The sequence below is a fragment of the Eucyclogobius newberryi genome, unplaced genomic scaffold (genome assembly GCF_026437365.1).
Source record: "Eucyclogobius newberryi isolate DKJ021-1_F unplaced genomic scaffold, fEucNew1.0.hap1 SCAF_1, whole genome shotgun sequence".
Taxonomy (NCBI): Eukaryota; Metazoa; Chordata; class Actinopteri; order Gobiiformes; family Gobiidae; genus Eucyclogobius; species Eucyclogobius newberryi.
The window spans coordinates 38166069-38188003 of NW_027315723.1; the positions used below are offsets into that span (position 1 = coordinate 38166069).

General features: G+C 38.8%; 1 protein-coding gene across 1 annotated transcript; it reads right to left on the minus strand.

Moving 5' to 3' along the window:
* Positions 1-193: 193 nt before the first annotated feature.
* On the minus strand, positions 194-21765 carry rab15 (RAB15, member RAS oncogene family). Its single transcript, XM_072445556.1, has 7 exons — positions 21508-21765; positions 6415-6475; positions 6256-6316; positions 4802-4879; positions 2728-2817; positions 1643-1708; positions 194-1143 (listed from the first exon to the last, which is right to left on the minus strand). The coding sequence occupies exons 1-7, from the start codon at positions 21629-21631 to the stop codon at positions 982-984; spliced, it is 642 nt and encodes a 213-aa protein (XP_072301657.1). The 5' UTR covers positions 21632-21765; the 3' UTR covers positions 194-981.
* Between the last annotated feature and the right edge of the window lie 170 nt (positions 21766-21935).

Below are 21935 nucleotides of genomic sequence, written 5' to 3' on the forward strand. Positions count from 1 at the left end.
AAATACACATTTAGATAAATAAATTGTACGTATCAGACCTTGTATGACTCAACCAAACATCAATAGCCAGATGGGACTTACAAAGATCTTAAGTATTTGTGTGAAACTTGCCCCGGGTTTAGTATCAGCAGTAAAACATAAAATCAAACAAGATATCATTTGCTACAGAATACATTTGCTTTCCTCTTCTCGCTCCCCTCGGGGAACAGCACTGCTGCTCGTCCAACTACACGGCTCATAAGAGAAAACACAAATGCCATAGGCTTTACATTAAGAAAAGAACAAAGATGCATATTTTCAGTCTCTCCTTAAAGGTAGCAGTGATGAAGGCAGTTACATCCGCATAGAAATAATGATGATAGAAGCGTTAAAGGGAAGCTCACATCCCCCTCTAGTGGTACAAACTCCACATTACAGTAGTTCATTGAAAAAAAGGCTGCAGATTTGACGTAGAAAAGGGTTTGCAGAGGCTCAGGGTACAATTATTATTATTATTAACACTGTCAATTTGGAGGGCACAATACTTAATAGTAAAACTTAGAGTTATATTTCATAAATAAATAGGCAACTTTGTGTCACCACAATAGGTTTTAAATTGATAGTAGTAACAAGTAAAATATGTTATCAATGGCTTATGTGAACCAGTGTTGAAAGGATATCCATATGTTTAGTTTAAAGTAGTAGATATTTGTATAGGTATTATCTATCTTTATCACGTGTCTTGCGAACACAGACATGAAAACTCACTCCAAAAGGTGTCAAATTAAAATGGAGAACAAAACAGAAATGAATAATAAAAAAAACAAAAAAACTATGGTTAATAGTGCTGCAATTTGAATTAATTTAGAAAAACAATATGACAAATTATCTAGAATTCTTCCAAAACCTGGCCATGACAGCGTCGACGTTTAAAAATAGTATGCGGAGTCTTTGTGGACGGTGCACTTGAAAGGTCCTTGGGTTGTGGTCCTTGCGTTAGTCCTAGCACCAGCAGGATTTGGTCTGGTCCCCGGTCATGTGATCGCACAGCCCCTCCTCCTCCTCCAGAGCGGACAGGTCCAGCTGATCGCTCAGTGACGTCTGCAGTAGATCCAAGTCCTTTTTGTGGACGGCCAGCACTTGCTCTGCTAATCGGGTGAAAGTCTGAGGACAGAGAGGGCAGAGCAATCTAGTTTATGCATCACTAAGATTGTGTGTGTTATATTCACCCGGGACAGTATTACATTGGCCAAAAATGAATGTTTATGGTGAGTTTTCTTCGCTGCCAAAAGATTACAAAAATATTTCCGGTCAGTTTAGTGATTAAAAAGCATAATTATGTATTTGAAAAAAATAAAAAATGAAAATAAAAAGAAGAAAACATTTTAACTGTGGATAAATACTGTGCACATTTAAGTTTTTGGGTGTGGATATTTTCAGCTTGATGAGTTCTTACACTTAACTGTTTCTTTATAATTTCAGGAAATCCTTTAATATGGTTGAAATTGTGACATTTTACTGAGCTAATATTAATGCTGTAATTGTAATGAAATGTGTACTTTTTATAGTTGTGTGGAAAAAAAGCTAAATCTGGTGCAAAACAGCTTTTCTTTTGTCAGATTAAGGAAGTATAAAAAACTGTGCTGGATTATAAAATGCTCACCTCTGTTATGTTCTGATTTGTGAAGGCACTTGTTTCAAAGAAGCCCATACCGTACGCTTTGGCCAACTAGACAAAAGAAGAAGGCATCGTCAACATAAAGCATTTGATTTCAATCGCCACATTTCATTTTCTCTTTCTTTTTCACTTCACTTGTTTAATTCTTCTCAGGCTTTAATGCCATACTGTGGAACATTCCAGACAAAACGATAACCACTCCATCAATGATCGTGACAAACAGGCGACGTCTCTACCTTGCACTCTTACTTTTTTTGTTTTAGTACTTGATGATTTATAATTTCCTGGGCTTGAAGATGCACAGTGTCACTTTTGGGCCTAATTATGACTCGATTATCAACTTAACTTTCAATAAATCAAATCTGGAACAATGTTTTCAATATCAATATAAATAGACTTAGCCAACCAGAAAAATGGAATATAGAAATTGAATATAGAACACTATAGAAATGTCAAAATGTAGATTTGGACTGGGTTTCAATAGAAAAAGCTTTGACCTTTCACACCATCAAGTACGACACAGAAGCCAAACAAAGAGAATAAACAACAAAACATTATTTAAAAATGTACAAAGATGGTGTGGCTGTAGGTTCACAAACGATTTATTTGATTATATTTATTTTTTTATTGTCAAAGAAAATGTCCATTTAGAGGGACACGATCACTTTTGGAAATAGCTGCAAACTAGAGAGTGTTTGAAGGTTGTCTAATGATACAAACTTCCCCCATTACGCAGTAAAGCTTCAAAGTGATACAAAACACACCCTCGAGTCTAGAAACTATAAGGGAGCGTAATCTCAGCTGCGCCTTTGAAGACGCATGGGACTGTATTCTTGCAACAAATGGAGGGTTTGTCAAAGAAGCGCAGGGTAGATTTATTCAATGGATATTGTTGTATCCAATCAGGGCTTTATAGTGCCACAAGTTCTTAAATACACGCTTTAGGGCCTTTTGAGTGATAAGTACTGGCCTGGTCACATGTGCACGGCTGGTGTCAAAACCCATCAAAAGTCAACCCAATGTTCAGATTGATGTGTGTAAATCCCAAAGCACTGTCCTCTGTGCCGTACCTTGCTGCCTTGCTCTGTGGCCACCTGCCTCTTGTTCTCCTCGTCGGCTTTATTTCCCACCAGGATCTTCTGCACTTTCTCAGGCGCGTACTGCACGGATATTTACCACAAAGGGAAAAATGTCAAGGCGGTACATTGTATAGAGACAGGTAGCAGGAAATGAAAGCAAGGGTCGTGCTTGGATCAATAGAGCTTGTGTTATTGTGTGGCCCTTAGAGGAAATTACATTTATTATATCCACATTAGTCATAATAAAGAGATACAGCTCGGACTGGAAACTCCATAAAGGACAAGACGATTAAGGATACTGTGTCAGGAGCGAGCTACATTTAAAGCAATGTTGTAAGGTTCATGAATATATAATAGTATCTGACTTTCTTTCTTCTAGTTCAGGAGTACGACCGTTGCCCCATGTAGTGTGTGGTAAAGATGAGATGAAAAAGACGACACACGTTATGCAGTAATTGTATTCTTATTGGCTTTTAAAGGTGTTGTACTTGGCATCTCGTGTTTTCGAACTTTAAAATAACGTATCTAGTGAAAGCACGCATGACTTTACATCTATGAGGCGCTCCCTTGTCAGGAATTGTGTTAGAACTCCCTCTACTGGCAGCAGAGGGAATTATAAATGAGAGATAAACAAAACCTAGCTTTCTCAGGCTAAGGCAGGCGCGCAGTTGTAGTGAGCGCATTTTGACGGCAGAAATGCTCAAAACGATGATTTATGGATTTAAAAATGGCACAAAATATCTTGGATCTCAATGAAAGGTGAAACTAAACTGTAAAATTCAGAAGGGAGTGTTTTTGAGACACCCGGATTCACTAAACTATTGTGAATGAAGCTGAATACAACTCCAAGCATGTTTTTGATGAGGAAAAAATGTTATAAAATGGTTATAAGCTGAAAAAGGTCAATGTTGCATAATGGCATAATGATGGATATTTTTGGATATGTATGATTTGGCAGGATGTTTGACAGTGTCACGCGTGTAGAGCTGGGTTTTGATTCAAATTTCAAGAATCGATTCGATTCCGATTTTTCCGTTTCAAAATCGATTTTTTCCGATTTTCTCAAATTCCATCCGATTCGATCCGATTTCGATCTGATTTCCGATTCGATCCGATTTTGATTCGATCCGGGGGTTAATGTTATTAAAAATGAAAAATGTATTTGAACCGTTTCCTTCACTTCATGACTGTGTAGAGAAGCAACATATTAAAACTAGTATTATATCAATATTAAACAGCAAATCTTACAAGTATTGGTAGTTACTGATGGAAGACTGATGAAAAGGTTAAGGATCAATCTACCTTCAAGAAAGATAATTCAGAACAATAAATGGAGGACATCATTGAGGTGACGACATCTGCAACAGTGGATTCTACTGGGACACTAACCAGTGCATTATTATTATGCTTGAAAATAATGAAGAATTCACCCAAAAGCGGTTGTTACCAAAATAATTTTTTTATTTTAAAACTGCTCACACACTGCCAGTACTGAAACTGGAAGTACAGTGATCCCTCGCTATAACGCGGTTCACTTTTCGCGGACTCGCTGCTTCGCGGATTTTCATCATGCATTGTGTTCTGCATTCTGATTGGCTAAACAGTCTCTCCGCGTCTTCTCTACCTGTGTGTCAATAACGTTATGGATTAATATGTACACGTACGTAAAACCGCTTGCCAAATTGAAGTTTGCGAGGCCGGTGAGAGCGGCGCGCGTGAGCTTCAATGTTTTATGGAGTATTTCATTGTATAATAACTGTAAAAAAATAAAGGTTTCTACTTCGCGGATTTCGCCTATTGCGGGTTCGTTTTGGAACGTAATCCCCGCGATAAACGAGGGTTCACTGTATAAAATGTAAACGTTAAGCATTTTTCAATTTTTTTTTTTTTTTATTATTATTTTTATTTTTAAAAAAAAAAGAAAAAATATCAATCTTTGGACGTACAAATCGATAATCGGTCATTAATATGCAAATCGATTAAAGATTGGAAAATCGATTTTTTCAACCCAGCTCTACGCGCGTGCCTCTGAACGTGCCCTCCTGTGTGTTTGTGAGTGCGTTACCTCGTCCACGTCACTGGCCCACTTCATGATGTGCTGAAACGATCGCTCACTGGTGATGTCGTACACCAAGAAGATCCCCTGAGTCAAAACAAACACAAATGCTCAAGGAGGAGAAGAAATAGTGAGACAGGGAGATTTGACACGCCTACTTCATAACTGAGCTGGAGACAGGTACTATGGGGGAATTTAACCCTCGGATTGTCGCATTTGCTGAGCTGTTTGTAGTTAAAATCTCTGTAATTACTGGGGGTATTCACACGAAACCAAAACGGACAAAAGTTCGTCTTCTCTGTCAGTTTAGAGAGGAACAAAAGGCAAATGCAAAACAATGTTATGGTCAAGTGCCCGTCTACAATTAGATTTCGTTTTTCTAGATTGAAATATCAACCTGCCCAGGGACAATAGGTAGAATTAGCATATTTAGCTAAATCAGGTCTTCTTTTTGACATTTACTCGTGTTTTTATTCTAATAAGACGGATGTAAAAAGGCTATGAGCTGTGAGGTGGAAGTCCTGTCAGGAAAAGGAGCTCATAGCCTCATTAAATCTGTTTTATAGAAGAAAAACACCGTCCCTATGCAAATAAGGCAAGGCAAGTTTATTTTTAGAGCACAATTCGTACACAAAGTGCTTCACACAACAGGAAAAATGCATTGAAATCACACAGACATGCCAGAAATGACAAAACCTTCATTTCTATTCATTCAATTTAACAGTTTTGCTGACATGAATCATACATTATGTCCGCGCTTAGTGAATAAAACATATATAGTGATATAAAAACATACTGTGATTGTTGTCAGTTGTGTTGATAGGAATTTTAAACCATAAAAGTACTATTACTTTAAGTTTATGAAGCCAAATAACAAATGACAATAGCATCGCATCATAAATCAATCTCTGCCATAGAGAACCAGCTTCCGCCACATATTTCCACGGTCTATCTCAGTTGAACAAAATACATCCTGAATGGACTAAACTACGTCACAGATTCACCGGTTTCATTCGACCTTCAATCTCACGTTATAAAGGTACAATTTCCCTGTGATCAGCCAAAGACCAGAACAGGCCAGATTATGCATATTCAAAAAGGCCTACCACATATTACACGTTCAACACACCTCAATGCACTATTAATATTAGTACACAGAACACCAGAACGCACACTACTTGGTTATATCTGCTATTATATACCAACAGACTTATGTGTTCCTTCACTACAAGAGAAGAATAAGACCAAAGAGGAGATTCGTGGATAGAGAAAAGAAGATATGAAAGTCAGCTGGCTTGAGAGAAGATGCAGATCTCCATGGCAACGCCTGAAACTGTAAAAATATACACTATGCATCTCAAAACCAGCTGCGACGAGCTCAATATTTCAAGCTACACATTTGATTTCGCATACATTTCCGATCAGATTCCACACACGTCGGCTGAGATGAGGGAAACACTTACTTGAGCACGTCTGTAATACTGTTTAGTGATGGTCTGGTATCTCTCTTGGCCTGCGGTGTCCCTACGGAAAACAATTCAAATATACAACTGTATTTTCATAGTTGACGCACAATGAATGGTGGTACGATAAGGTGAGTTGTTTTACGTGGACAAACATACCAGATCTGTATGCGCACTTTGATGCCATCGATGACGAGGGTCTTCATTTTAAAGTCGACTCCTGCAACAAAAGAAATAATAGGATGAAGTTGTGAAGCTGAATGATTAGAGAAAAAAGGTCTGAAAAGCATTGCGATTAGATTAGATGTTTTAATAATGTGACTCTGTTCAAAGTTCACATTTTATTTAGTTGGTTGGATCAGTTTTTGTCATTTGTGGTTTAAAAACGACATTGGCAAACATGTGTAAAAAAGCTCATAATGCACTTTAAAACACCCACAGGAGAACAAAAATACTACAATATGAACTGACAAACTACAAGAATCACATGTATTTCAGACCACGTTCTAAACTACACATTTTTATGCTGAATAAGAATGAGGATATTTGGTGCTTGTGGGGGAAATTATGGTACTTTATGGTTATGGTACACTGGGCTAATTGTGTCCCTTCAAAATGAGATTCTAATTCACTTGCTATTAATCTTGCAGCCCTAGTAGGTTATGTCAGATCTTCAAACAATAATCACAATTTAAAATGATTTACAAAGACTATTAATTGAAACGTTTCCCTTTGTTGAGCTTTTGTGGTTGTTGACATTTTGGCACTAAATCTAAATGAGAAGGAACATCTCAGATACAGACGGCAAAACATGAACCTTTCTGTGTGCAACTCTATGACCATTTATATATATATATATATATATATATATATATATATATATATATATATATATATATATATATATATATATATATATATATATAGAGAGAGAGAGAGAGAGAGAGAGAGAGAGAGAGAGAGAGAGAGGAACACGATGTGTGGTAATGATGCAGGAGCTCTGACTGTGCCTTTGGTTTAAGAAGCCTGGATTAATCCATCAGTCAATGTGAGGAAAGTGAGAAGAGCTACAGACACAGAAATACCACCACCAGTTCACACACAAGGCTTAAAATACCGTACTTTAAAACATGTAACATTATTCATATGACATGGCTTTATTATGGTAATAATCCTATAGTACACGATGTATTTCACTATTGCAGGGAAGCTCACTGTTGTAGAAACTAGTAAAACAGAATTACTAAATGCATTATTTTGAGAAAGTCATGCCAAATGGTAATGGGTAATAGTTTCTAGTGTTTTTTTTAAATTACATTTGATACATAAATGATAAGGGTTGTCAAAAGTATAGAAATTTAGATACTAATCTATACTAAAACTAATTTGAAGTATCAACTATATCAACTGTATACTATACTATATCAACTTTAAGGACATTTTGCCTTTTGTGAACAGTTTTTAAATGTCTTTTTCAGGATAAGACCACAATAATTAATTAAATTACGGAAATACTGTAATTTTATTTTTTTAAATGTCACCTCAAACTAAAAAAAGAGCCTTTTAAATGATCATTGTGATATTGAAATTAGAATTGAGTAGGGCTGTGTTAAAAAAATGTATACGGCGATGGATCATCACAGTATCTATTTTTTTATTTAGATTTTTTTTTGCCCGTAGGCTTCACTAGACAGGATCATTTGGATCAGTTGGTTGGATGTATGAAGTTATTAGAGCATAATGGAGCTTTGTGGATAAACATGAAATGATTTGGTACATTTTTAAGACCCTTTTTTCAAAAATGTATCGGGATACGTATCGTAATGAAGGAATACAAGTATCTGGATAAGTATTGCGAGGGTCTTGGCAATACCCAGCCCTAGCATTGAGCACATTTCTTAGTATCGAAATCAAATCCGAAATTTTAGTATCTTGACATTATAAAGGATTTAGTGTGAAAATTGCCACCTTAAAGGTGGTATGGACAATTTTTTTCAGCAATTTTTTTTTTATCATATTTCCTTGTGGCGTGGATAAATCATTTGTCCTGCCTCGTATCAATCATAAAATGCACCTACCGCTCACCTGCAGCCGCGTCAGGCTCGTCCCCACGTTTCCGCGTGCCTAAGCGCATGGATCTATCATAATATAGTTCCCTCAGTGTACGGGCCAAAATGAAGACGGACAAAGACAGTTCGAGCTGACGCAGAAGTGGACTGAAATCTACGGGAGACGAGAGATGCGATGTGATCCGTCGCGCTAATAAACAAACGCACGTGTGTGTTGTATCAGTCCACACGGGGGAGTGCGCATGCGCACTTCCGCCTGCGTTCTCAAATCGCCGAAAAATCGTCCATACCGCCTTTAATATAAAACAGAACTCTAAAGGGCTTATTTAAGTGAAGTTAGTTTAAATTAAGATACCTATATTTAAACCACTTAATAGCCACACAAGTGTTTAGTCACTTCTGTGTCCAGCCCTCTCCTAATATCAGTCTCTGTTTTATCCTTCAGGCACGAATACTACAACTCCTTTTATGTGTTTGGTTTTTGCATTCAATTTCAGAGGTTGTGGTCCTTGTTCGTGAAACTATAATAGAATTAATTGCATTTTAATCTTAAATGTGTAGATACCTTCTGTGTAGAATATTGGCTGGGAATCAGACAAAGGCAACACTGAAGAGCTGTGCAGGATTAATTACTGGGGCTTAATGCTTTCTCCTCCAATGCAACGTCAAAGAAACCCACCAGCTTTTATAGAACACCATAATCCCATAGAAATTAATTAAAGTTCACCCCAGACTGAGTCACGAGTTTGGTGATTCACACAAAACACATGAGCGGGTTTGTGCAAATTTGCACAGCGACGTGAAAGCAGAAGGTAGAAGTGCTTTGAAAACGACTGACTTTAAGTAGAAATGCAGATGAAAGTAACAAATATTGCAACTACTTTCTGCTTGTGCCAGGCTAGAGCAACTACTGCTGAATTTCTACTGCTAGTGTTATTTTAAGGAATTTTGTAGGGTTTTATTGGCCAGAACAGATGGGGGGATTAGAGAGACATGCAGTAAATAGTTGTGACATTGTGGCCGGCTGCACCAGGAGCTTGGCATGTGTGCTGTGCCTTAGCCACTCGGCCACTGGGCAGCACCTACTGCTAGTTTAAATACATGTTTTGTCTAAAGGAAAAACATTGGTAACATAAAACTTGTTGGTGCTATTTACCAAAAGAGTACAGAACTGAATCTATGTCTGCAATGAAAATGTGTTTCATTAGTAAAAGGTACAAAGTTGAGAGAAACAAGCTGTGCTCATATAAGTGAGTGGATGGCCTTTAGAGAGAGAAAAGTCGTGCTAACACGACGAGTTTGCCTGAGGCCTGAACCACAGAACAGCACTAATGAAAAGAGGTGTTGGATCATCAGCACAGGAGCAGTACATATACCAGCTTTACAGGTTTTATTAATAGAAAAGGACAAAGGCTTTTTGAATATATAAGACCTTCTTTTCCGTGGAGTGTGTAGTTCTCGATCAGAGGAGTGGATGTACTGAGTACTGTGCCTTTCATGTCTAAGACAAACTTATCCATTTGGAGACAATAAATGCTTAATTTATCTTATAAGCAAATCTTCAATTAGCTGAGCCCTGTTCCTCATGATAAATCTGGGCTATAGTTTTGATTCTTGACCCATTCCCAGATATTTCCGGCTGGTTGGGTCGAGTTTGAGGCGCACAACACACGTGTTCCTCCAAAACCGGGTTCTTTGGGTGCACAAGCCTGGGTTCAGGCCCGGGCACGTGCAGGGAATGATTTGGATCTGCGTCACGTTGTCCGTATGTGAAGCGGATTTTCCGCAGTTTTTTGGGCCAAAACCTAAATAAAAATAAAGATAAAAATGTATTCTGCACCAGCATCTCCAACATCCGACCATTTCTGTACGACCCCGAGTTCGTCCGAACGTTCAGAGAGTTTTAAAACTCTTGCAACTCACGGCTTCCTAGATCGACCATAGATCCATGAGATCAACCGGTAGATTAACATGAAGGATGCGGGGTGGGCGTGGCTTTGGCTCGCGCTCCCATTCATTGAACTCGTGTTCGAACGAGGAAATGAAGAATACGAGTCTTGACCGATTATATCAGAATCATTTTGTAGTTGCCATTTAAGTAGCACATGTCCTCCTCATGTGGACATGTCCTCCTCATGTGGACATGTCCTCCTCATGTGGACAAGTCCTCCTCATGTGGACATGTCCTCCTCGTGTGGACAAGTCCTCCTCATGTGGACAAGTCCTCCTCATGTGGACATGTCCTCCTCATGTGGACTGTGGACATGTCCTCCTCATGTGGACAAGTCCTCCTCATGTGGACTGTGGACATGTCCTCCTCATGTGGACATGTCCTCATGTGGACATGTCCTCCTCATGTGGACATGTCCTCCTCATGTGGACAAGTCCTCCTCATGTGGACATGTCCTCCTCATGTGGACATGTCCTCCTCATATGGACAAGTCCTCCTCATGTGGACATGTCCTCCTCATGTGGACTGTGGACATGTCCTCCTCATGTGGACATGTCCTCCTCATGTGGACATGTCCTCCTCATGTGGACAAGTCCTCCTCATGTGGACATGTCCTCCTCATGTGGACATGTCCTCCTCATATGGACAAGTCCTCCTCATGTGGACATGTCCTCCTCATGTGGACTGTGGACATGTCCTCCTCATGTGGACATGTCCTCCTCATGTGGACATGTCCTCCTCATGTGGACAAGTCCTCCTCATGTGGACATGTCCTCCTCATGTGGACATGTCCTCCTCATATGGACATGTCCAGCTCGTCTGTGGAGTCACGTTCTCTTCTGATCACATTGTAAGGCCACTACTTGTCCCGATGAGTTGATCTGAGCTGCGCGTCACGACTCGAGCGTGGGAAAAATTACTGCGCTGTTGGATCAAATCACTGTTGCCAAATTTAAGCTCAATAAGACATTTTCATTCATTGCACACTTTGTGTTCCTGTCAAGACTCAATAAAGTTTATCAAAGCGACTTGTTTGGTCACGGGATGATTCATTTTCTGAGAAGCTGTCAGTCTGGGACTACTTTCTGTCTGATCACTGAGTTCCACCTTCCATTAAACAGTTGACAAGTGACATTGAAGGTATTTTTGTACACCGCAGTATAATAAGAGTTTCAATGTCTTGCATTGATAACTATAATTATATAGATAATGTATAATAATATTCTAAGAATCCAAGAACATTATTTAGAATAAAAATGTATTTTTAAATTCAACTCCGACTTTTGGATGGTAGAAATGTGATTTGATAATGGGAAAAAAAAAAATTATTTTTTATTTTTATTCCGTCCTCCCCTTCAAAAAATCCCAAGGAAAATCCGTGAAACAACAAATTAAAAAACTCTCGCCTCAGCAATAATAAGCTGGAGGTAGTGTCTCTGCGTCAGGGCCCCCCCTCTGAAAAGTGATTTAAATATTCATCTTGAATAGTAATTTAAGGTTTCATGATACTTTCTGTGGGGTTTATTTTTTTACTATAAATTCCTGAACACACAAAAATAAACTTTAAATCTGATTTCATAGTCACATACTTTTGCTTAAAACAATACTTCAAATACAATACAACCAAATCTGGAAACATGTCATGTCATTAAAGTAGCCGAAAGTCATAAAATATAGTTTAAGAGATCAATTCTACAAAATCCCGTGTGAAGAACAGTTAATAAATCATTGGCCAAACTATGTCTTAGTTGCTACAGCACTTTGCAAAGTGTCTTCTCTTTGAGCCAATGTGTTCTGGCTTTACCCACAAAGCCACTAATGCACTTGTGTATCGTCTGCAGTCAGACCCTGTGACCAAGAGACTTCAAATGCACTAAAACATGCACCACTTCCTCACTTTCCCCCCCCTTAAATTATAAAACACATCGATCCGCATGCACAATATAATTAAATATGGCACAATTTCTCCACCAGCCATGTTCAAACTAATTAAAAACAACTGGTCTAATTAAGACGGAGGGTGTTTTAGAGAGTGCAGGACGTTTAAAGTGACAGTCCCTTTGACATGACATCACAGAAGAGCTCGACCTCATCACTCAGAACAAACCCAGCACCGTCCAGAACTGTCAGCGGCGCTTCATCAAAGGAGGAGGAACATGAAACTGAGAACACGTGACATGTTATTGATACTGGTTGGTGCGGCAACAACTCAATTAATAATAATTGGAATATCAATTAGTTGAAGTTAAAACCTTGACATGTTCTTTTGCAGCCCTTTCTCTTCTACTATCATTATGAAACTGTGAGCGCTGACACATTTGCAGTATTGCCGTTACTAACTTGTCACTAACATATAGATGCAGTAAAAGCGGACAAAAGGATTGAAATTAAGCAGTTCTTGTTTGAGACATGGATTAGTCGGCTAAAAGGGGTGTGGCACTGGAAAAAGCTTTCAAACCCTCTTTGATTTGACCATGTATCAGTAGCAAAGTGCACTGACCATTACACTGCAGGACATCAACGCAATTACAAATATTCCTAAAGAAAACTACTCGTAAATAGTGTATTTATAACTAAAAAGGCAGATTAAATTCAGATTAACTCAAAAGAACAAGCCTTTTGCAAATATATAAGCCCTTTAAATCACCCCAAAAATTATTTGTCGACTGTTTAACTGATTAATCGAGGGCTCACTGGTAGAAATGTTAATAATAAGCTCCACACTGCAGTAGAATAGTTTCAGTCGTCGAGCTAGGACTGTGCGATTAAGTCAAATTTTAATCAAAACTGAGATTCTCCAGCCGAGAATCTGCTGCTGATCCTCCGTCAGTAAAAGTATGTGGTTTGGAGCAGAGTTCAGATGTTGGAAAAATTCAATTTTACAAATTTTTGTGGTGAATGGCACTGATTAAATATTGAAAGCCATTTTATCTGTTTATCGAAACGAGACAAAATAAATCAAATCAAACATTGAGGTCGATCAATATAAGGAAAGAAAGTGTTTGTCATATCGCTCAGTCCTTCATCTAAACTGCCAGATAAAAAAAAAAAGAAACAAAATACTGGTGCCTGCATAACCTTAATAACACAATGGATGCAGAGCACACATTTACCGTTTCGAGCTACTGAATGTGTTGCAATGATGACTCTCTATTGCCAGGACAGAACGGACAGGAGCAGCTATATTTGAGTGTCACACTATATGACACTATATGTTCTTGTATTTCACGTATTTTTTATTATTATATTTTCCATGATTTTCCATTTAGCCAGTTTCAACTCCTTAAAGGTGCCATAACATGCTTTTTTCATGTTTCATAGTCTCTATCCTAAGTGTATAATTGATAATAATAAGGGTTGTGCAACACCCTTAACATAATAGTTAAGAAATATCACCCAGACCTTGGACCCCCTCACCAACCCGGAAATGCAAACGGCTTGGTTTGATATTCGCCCCCACCCTTGAGAAGAGCAATCTGGCTCCCCCGCCCAACCCGTGACGTAGTCTCAGAGCGCGTGTGTGCCCCGCCCACCCGTGATGTAGTCCCACAGCTGTCTGCTCCGCGCTGCGCCGCTCTGCGCCAGTGAGTGAGTGAGAAACGATAGAACTTCAGATCAACATTACTTTGAGCCTAAATAAATCTGGTGTTTATTCTACAGCGTGCGCAGAACAGATATATATATATATATATATATATATATATATATATATATATATATAGATATATATATATATATATATATATATATATATATATATATATATATATATATATATATATATATATAAATATATATATATATATAAATAAAAGTCTTATGTCCATCTTATTTCCTGGTTTTTCGGTATCGGATAGAACTTCTCTCCGTTTATTTTCCCGGTTGCTGCATCAACTGCCACATAAACCTTCACCATTGTGATAATGGTAAAGAGTGCGATATCATTAATGAAGTTTTGGGCCTCTTTGAGCCGTGTTTCGTCGTAACTCGAAGCAGAAAAACTCCGGAATGGGCTTGTAGGGAGACAGCAGCACGGAGCCGGGGGGAAGGGGGCGGGAGGCGGCAGGCGGGAGGCGGCAGGCGGGAGGCGGCAGGGGAGGGGGCGTGCTTGCTCTTATGACGCGGTCTTGCCCCACCGCCCGTCAGTTTGGAGATTCGAGGAAAGGAGATAGTCTGTAATATAGCTAAACACTGCTGGAATCAATCAAAAAAAATTCAATTCGATTTCAACATGTTATACCTCATTACGATCGCTTTCGCAGTAGTATGTGTGCTATTACCTTTGACATTTGAACAACTTGTACTTTTTGCAGAATTATCAAATTTTCAAAAGTATTAGTTTTCCCCATTTAAATGAATTTGGGCATTGAGTGTCTGCGGAATTCTTTAGACTTTATTCATTAGGCTTTATTCTTTAGAATTTTGTGACGGAGCCAGTCGAGCGAGCGAGCGAGAGAGAGAGAGAGAGAGAGAGCGAGAGAGAGAGGGAGGGAGAGGGAGGGAGAGGGAGGGAGGGAGAGGGAGGGAGAGGGAGGGAGGGAGAGGGAGGGAGAGGGAGGGAGAGGGAGGGAGGGAGAGGTAGACTTTATTCTTTAGGCTTTATTCTTTAGTAGTTTGGGATCTCTGTCAACAACAGGTACGATTATCTTGTGTTTTATATACATTGATGCAATATATATATACTCTAATTATATAATTGTATACTGAAGTACATTTATGGGCACATACTATTCGTGATTATAAATAAAGAGACTTTATTCTTCGCCTTAACGCTTCAACCGATTTCAACATGTTATACCTCATTACAATCGCTTTCGCAGTAGTACGTGTGCTATTACTTTTGACATTTGAAAAACTTGTACTTTTTACAGAATTAGCAAAAGTATTAGTACTTTTTCCCCATTTAAATGAATTTGGGCATTATGAGTGTCTGCGGAATTCTTTAGGCTTTATTCTTTAGAATTTTGTGACGGAGCCGAGCGAGAGAGAGGGAGAGGGAGAGGGAGAGAGAGAGAGAGAGACGCAGACACTCCAGCAATGGCTTCAGCCATTGCAGACTTTCTAGTACTTTATGTTTTTGTATTTTTGCAAGTATAATCTATGACTATATGCAAGGTAAATGAGATATGAGATATTAAAACATCTATTTCTATCAAAAGCGTTATTCATTTCATTCACACGCGTGTTCAAGGTTCTGATTGAGCTGATGATGATATAGAGTCGACTTTATGACTTTGGTGACATGAACGGCTCTGCAAGGTGAGGAGGAGGAGGAGGAGGAGGAGGAGGAGGAGGAGGAGGAGGAGGAGGAGGAGGAGGCTGCATACAATATTAAATCACCTACACATGCCGCAAGGACGGAAGCATAATGTGCACCCTGAGGCTCGGAGGAAAAACTCCAACTGAACTGTGACAGAAAACACATTTTGGAAAGGATTATAGGAAACGAATGTGTCTAAACCTCAGTATGCACAGTAGGTTTGAATGAATTAAGGCTGGAATCTTCTTTAAATGTGCGGTAAATTCAATTAAAGCCCTGGTGTCGTCAACTATAATCAAGCAAAATCCCTTTATTTATTTGTGAGGAACTTTGCTTGCAGACAGAGCATAAACACAGACACAACACTAACGTCATTGTCCAGGGAATGTTTGAGAAATGCTTTGTTTAAATCAAAGTAATCGGTGAATAAATAATGAGTGCATCTAAATACATGCAAGGATGATAGAAGCTGCATATTGAAGTATTCTAATGAGCAGTATTCGTGCGCCGCTTGAAGCCGTGACTCCTTTTCTATTACATGATGTTCAGTCAGGGAAAATTACACGCTCCCAAAATAGTATAATATGTCTTCTATTTTTAGTCTGCCTCTGTGTCATCCAGCCAGAAAGTCATTGATAGGATCGGTTAGATGGGAAGAATCCTGGAACTGGCACAGAACATTATCGAAACAACTTCTAATGCTTCGACTCCAGCCACATCGCGGTCAATTTGTTCCACGTGCAAATGTCAAATATCTGCTACTACAATATAAACTATACAATACCAGCAACAACTTTGGCTACTCACTACTGCAACTGCTGCCATAAGCCTATTACTACCAATACTATCACTGTGCTCATCATTCCCATTAAAGGCAGCGGTCCATTATGTTGTCAATGCCCTTTTTACAGTAACGTTGAGGATACATATTTACATTTTAATATATTTACTACAAGGGGGAAAAGTCAGACGTTTTCAAATCAAGTTTCAGTTTTGAAACACGTCCAGTGGAATAATGTTTGATACCAGTTTGTTTCCATTAAAAGGACGGGATATATTCTCATGGAAAGTTTAAAAGGCACAACAGAGGCTGATTCAGTCCAAAAACAAATTTAAAATGTAATAATTTCATGTTTTTTTTAATGTTTCAGAAACATTTGCTATACATTATAGTTCTTGAGGTCTTTATAGTTACACAGACTGGATTAAACCCGAGCAAACGTTCAAACTTTTAATATTAGGCCCTTTTTAAGGACAACCACACTAATGTAAATATTGGGACTCGGTGCATTCACGTTAAGTTTGATCGATAAATCTCATTCCAAGAAGGCGCGGCCTGTCTAAACTGATGTTGTGAGTGCCTCTTTATGATCTCATCCTTGGCCTTCAGGAGCAGCAGATGAACGCTGGAGGAGCAGGTGGGCTCCAGGACACAGATTTATGTCCCCCTGACAGAGTGAAGCCTTGGAAATGATTTATTGATTTTAAGGAGCAGCGGTGGCCATCTCTGAGCTCTCTGTCTTTACCCAGACTTGTGTTTGTTTGGTCCAAGGGGAGGTTTGAAATACGGGGCGGAGGAGCTTGAAAAGTTTATTCCATCGAGATTCTGCCTGTCAAGAAATACTGGTGGACCATTTAACAGCGAAACATGATGTAAAAGGAAATGCTATTTAAATCTTATGGACTGAGAAAACAGCAAAGGATCTATGCAGTTTGTTGTTTTACCAAGCACTACAAAATAATACATGAATATATTAGGCAGCTATTGTAAGATTATACATTTTACAGTATTACAATATCACAATATTAGAATGTTACATGCCTAAAAACATGGAGTCCATTAATGTCATAATTGTGTTAACTGCAAAGCAATTAAATTGATCTGCTCAGAGCAGTGACAAGTTGTTTCATTTGCTTTGATGCAGAGGCCTCAGGTCCAGAAGTCTCAGATCCATTTAGAAAGTTCATTTCATAATTACATCTGTGGAGATTGAATGGCTCGATTTGATCACACATTGAAAAGGGCATTACATGGATTACAGTATCTTTCTGTCGGATAAAGTATTTTTACATGCAGTATATTTACTTACACATTACTTTGTTGATTAGAAAAGGCAGACCTTTACTGTAATTTTACTTTAATGCATTTTCTGAGTTCTACAAATGAGGTATCATACTTGTATTTCTTATATTTTCAAGAACTTCTACATCACTAATCATCACATCATTAATAACAATATCTAAATTATAATGTGCATATCAAAAAAAGCAATTTAAACAAAAGGGTGCACTGTGTTTTTGTCAAAAGCCACACAGCACCACAAACTCTGATTATGTGGGACACAGGTGAGCTCAGGGAACGCTACAGAAATCAATTTGAGCTCAATAAACGGCAAAACATCTCGCAGCTGCAGCCTCATTAACGCCATCGTTTGATTTAGAATCCGAAATGAGTCTTTCTGTTGCTCCACCTGGTGCAGAGGTGCAGAGGGATCATTATATGGCCTTTAAGATGTTACAGACGAGGGCTATTTTCAGTGTTCACCTATGGAGCTCACCAGGACGGCCCTTCCTGTGGAGACACGCACTACATACTAGTACTACCACAACAAAAGTACCACGAGGACAGAGAAAATACTTATGTGTATTCCTCTTCAAACTAAAGTAATCAACGTTGCATTTATTTGGATTCAAATTCCATAGCACTTATTTGTGCACTTTTAACCAGGGTAAAATGTTGTTTGCACCACATAAGTATATGGACATTATGGGTAAAATTAAGCTCTTGATTATTCCGATTATATTTTATTCAGTTCAAAAGTTCTGGTAAATGTCTTGGCAAGAATAAATGATAGTCTTGATATTGTGATTTTGCATATATAGTGAGTTACAATGGAAATAGAAGCACAATGAAGAGCGCGGTCTGTATGTGTTTATAAGGTTTGTCCCACAACGAGGAGATTCCAGTGTTGCAACGCACAGTTCAAGAGCAGCAGGAGAGAAGACGCATGCAATAAAAACAAGATAAATCACTTTAAAATAGCCTTAAGAATAAAAACAACAAACTATATCCAAAGCCAGATAAATATATACATACATTACCGTACATCAAATTTTCAGCCTTGCTATAAATGTAAAGATCTTGACATCAGCAATTAAACTGCAGATTATCAGCCACAACAGCGAGATCAGATACTGTAAATCCCCAACAAAAAGTACTTCAAATAATGCCACTTTTACTTTTATACTAGCACTTTTACGATAACAAATTGCACTTTGTGTCTGAAGTGTCTTGCCCAAAGCCACGGCAACACAATGCACAGGCTGAAGATGGGTACAAACCATCTTGTGGGCGACGTTCAAACACTGATAAATTAATATTAGTGTAGGATAAAAGAAAAGTATTGTTTGAAATTATAGTTTTAGAATCAAAGTGATGAACAAGTGCCTAGAGGAAGAGTTGTTCTTCTCAAACACTGCACGTCTCGCTTATTCCCATTGGCGCTCGGCCCAAACCTCAAAAATTGTCTTCCCTAATTCATGCCCAATTACTGCAAACAAAATGGATCCTTCCTCTTGTAAAAGTGCAGCCCTGGAGGAAACAAAAACAAAGAAACAGACACACGGCAGTTAAGAAGATAAGCTCCTGTCTGCTGCAGCGTGGAAACCACTCACGAGCTTCACGGAGACGTTTCCTCTGAATATCTCTGCCAGTCGCATCATTCGAGGAGGCATTTTATGGGAAGTCAACTTTTAAGAGCTCTGACCATGTTTTAATTGTTTTCCCTTTTCAGTTTTCCCTCTTGAAGTTGTATTTAGAGTGATTTGTGCATGTTTGAGTAATTATTCTACTGAAATCAAGAAGCCACTTTGTACTTTTTTCTTAATGAGTGATAATTATAGGATTCACAAAACCATTTCGACACAAATTAAATCAAAATAAATATATATGAATGAATAATCTGCTGCTGGCTAATGTGGAGTTTTCAACCAGAGGTCAGCATACTGTCAAAATATTCACCAAGAGTCAAATGACTAGTTCCAAGTGAGGGGACAAGTGTATTTATGGTTAGACAAAAAAAAGTATATTAGAGGATTAACATTCCATTCATTTGCAAAAATAATTCAAATAAAAGTTCCTTCAGGGCCAAAACATAGTAAGGATGCAATTACCCTTCCTGAAGACTGCAATAGAAAGAGAACAGAACATATGACCCGCAGGCACTGAACACTCCAAAGTACAACAGACATATACTGGAAAAAGGACATATCACCATTGTTGTTTTAGAGATATGACAAATTAGAACTTTGTTGAATTCTCTAAAATAAAAGTAAAAAGGTTAGCGCACTTCTGATGGAATAGTGTAATATTGTCTGAACCATCGGGGGGGAAATGTATGATTTACTCAAGAGATGAATACATCAGCCCTTGGTCTTCACGTCTTGGCTGGCATTAAAGATCAAACACATATTCATTGTTCCTCCTCCAACATGATCTGCCCATAAATGTACTTCTCCTTATTCTATTCATCCTCAACATGACCAATGAGAATGTGAAGCATCTTCTTCGCATTTGTCTCCTGTATTTTAATTTGAACGACATAAGCCCGGCTGCTTTTACCGTTTAATAGATTGTGTTTACGTGTCATAACTTCAAAGACATCGAATCCAATCGTTATTTGTTTGGTACCGGCGCCACAAACTTGCCCTTTCACGTCTTTTGGGTTGAATATGGTACTTTTTGAAGCCTTTGTGAAAAATAAATGAATAAAACATTTTGCTGACAAACGATGTTGGACGTTGTGTCTGTTTCTCCCCTCCATGTGTTTAGTCCCAGTAATTACAGAGATATTAACCACAAACCAGGTTAAAACATATATTTGTGTCATTTTGAATTTGTATCTACCATGGAATTCTGACCAGCTCCATTCAGCTCAGCGTTAAACTGTTATAATATTAAACTATCGGTCATTCTACAATATTATTACACGTGAACATAACCTATTACAACGACATATCTCTTTATTACATACTTTTTACAACTATGTAATACGGCTGCACGTTTTCAAGGACTTATTACAATGGTTAGGTCTGTTATGAATGTGGCTCACAATTCTACGGTGAAAACTACACAAACGCTTAATATTACGGCAATTACAAAGCTTAAATTGAGAGTTCGATATCTTCCTTGGCAGATTGTTACATTTTTTACATTTCACTCAGGCTTGTTGGAAAAAACTTTACTTTTATACAAGGTTTTTTCCTGTTTGTAGAAGATAGAATTAGATGGATTGCTCCCCTCCTTATTTTGATATAATATAAGCATGCCCAAACTACAGCCTGGGGGCCAAATGCGGCCCTCAGACCAATTTTTGTTGGCCCTCTGGCTTCCTGCTAAGCTGGTCCAAACAACAAAAAGTAGTATTTTTTACCGTAACAATGGAAAAATTCAAGCATTTTGATGTTCTAACAACCTATTATTAATGTTCCAAGTATTATTAAAGACGTGGAGGCATCGAAACAATGTCAAATGCAACATATTGAACCATCCGCTTTCAAATATGACATTGTCGGGTTGTTTTTGGCCCTCTGCTCCATATAAGTTTAAAAAAGCGGCCCTTGGTTAAAAAAAAGTTTGGACAATACAAATCTCACCTCTAATTCCAGGTTAACACTGGAACCTAATTGTGTCCCCTTCTCAAAGCTGTGTGCTCTGCCCCCTCTGGATGTCCAAACAGTTCACAAACATACAGTCCCAGTCACATTTACAGTCAGCAGTGCACACTCCACGTCATTACGCAGTGGCAATTTACAAAAAGAGCATTTGATTGGAGAAAGCCGCGCGCCGGAATTTCAGCGACAACGTGACGCCAAAATCACATCAAAAGAACTGTCAGTAATATGGCGGAAAACGAACGTGCATTATTAATAGAAGATGCGCGTAATTATAACCGCACGATCGGAGCACTTACCGATAGTGGAAATGTGAGAAGGGTGAAATTCATTGTCCGTAAACCTGCACAACAAACACGTTTTCCCCACGCCCGAGTCTCCCAGGAGCAGGAGACGGAAGAGCACGTCGTATTGTTTGGCCATTTTGAGTAGTAATCGGGTCGTGCGGTGTCAAAATGCGCATTGATGAGCTTTAACTATGACGCGATGAGGGAGCGATGTCTGACCACTCGCATCCCATGTCGGCCGCCGCTGCTGCTGCCGCTGGTCACCGGAGCGCAAACGCGGATGCTGCGCGCTCACGGCCGGTGGGTGGGGACCGCGGTCAAGGCGGAGAGGGTAGGGCACGTGGCAGATCCGGGCAATGTTTTCAGAATAAAGGCTCAGACAAGCTGCAATGACATGGTGGGATGTGGACAAGAATTACAAGAATTAGAGTGACGTGACC

Bases quoted from the DNA above. Each gene is read 5' to 3' on its own strand.
- rab15 (XM_072445556.1), bottom strand. From the start codon at position 21,631: ATGGCCAAACAATACGACGTGCTCTTCCGTCTCCTGCTCCTGGGAGAC. The intron at 6,476-21,507 runs GTAAGTGCTCCG...CTTTTGTTGCAG, and splicing joins TTCTCACATTTCCACTATCG to GAGTCGACTTTAAAATGAAG. The intron at 1,144-1,642 runs GTGAGCATTTTA...CTCTGTCCTCAG, and splicing joins CAAATCAGAACATAACAGAG to ACTTTCACCCGATTAGCAGA.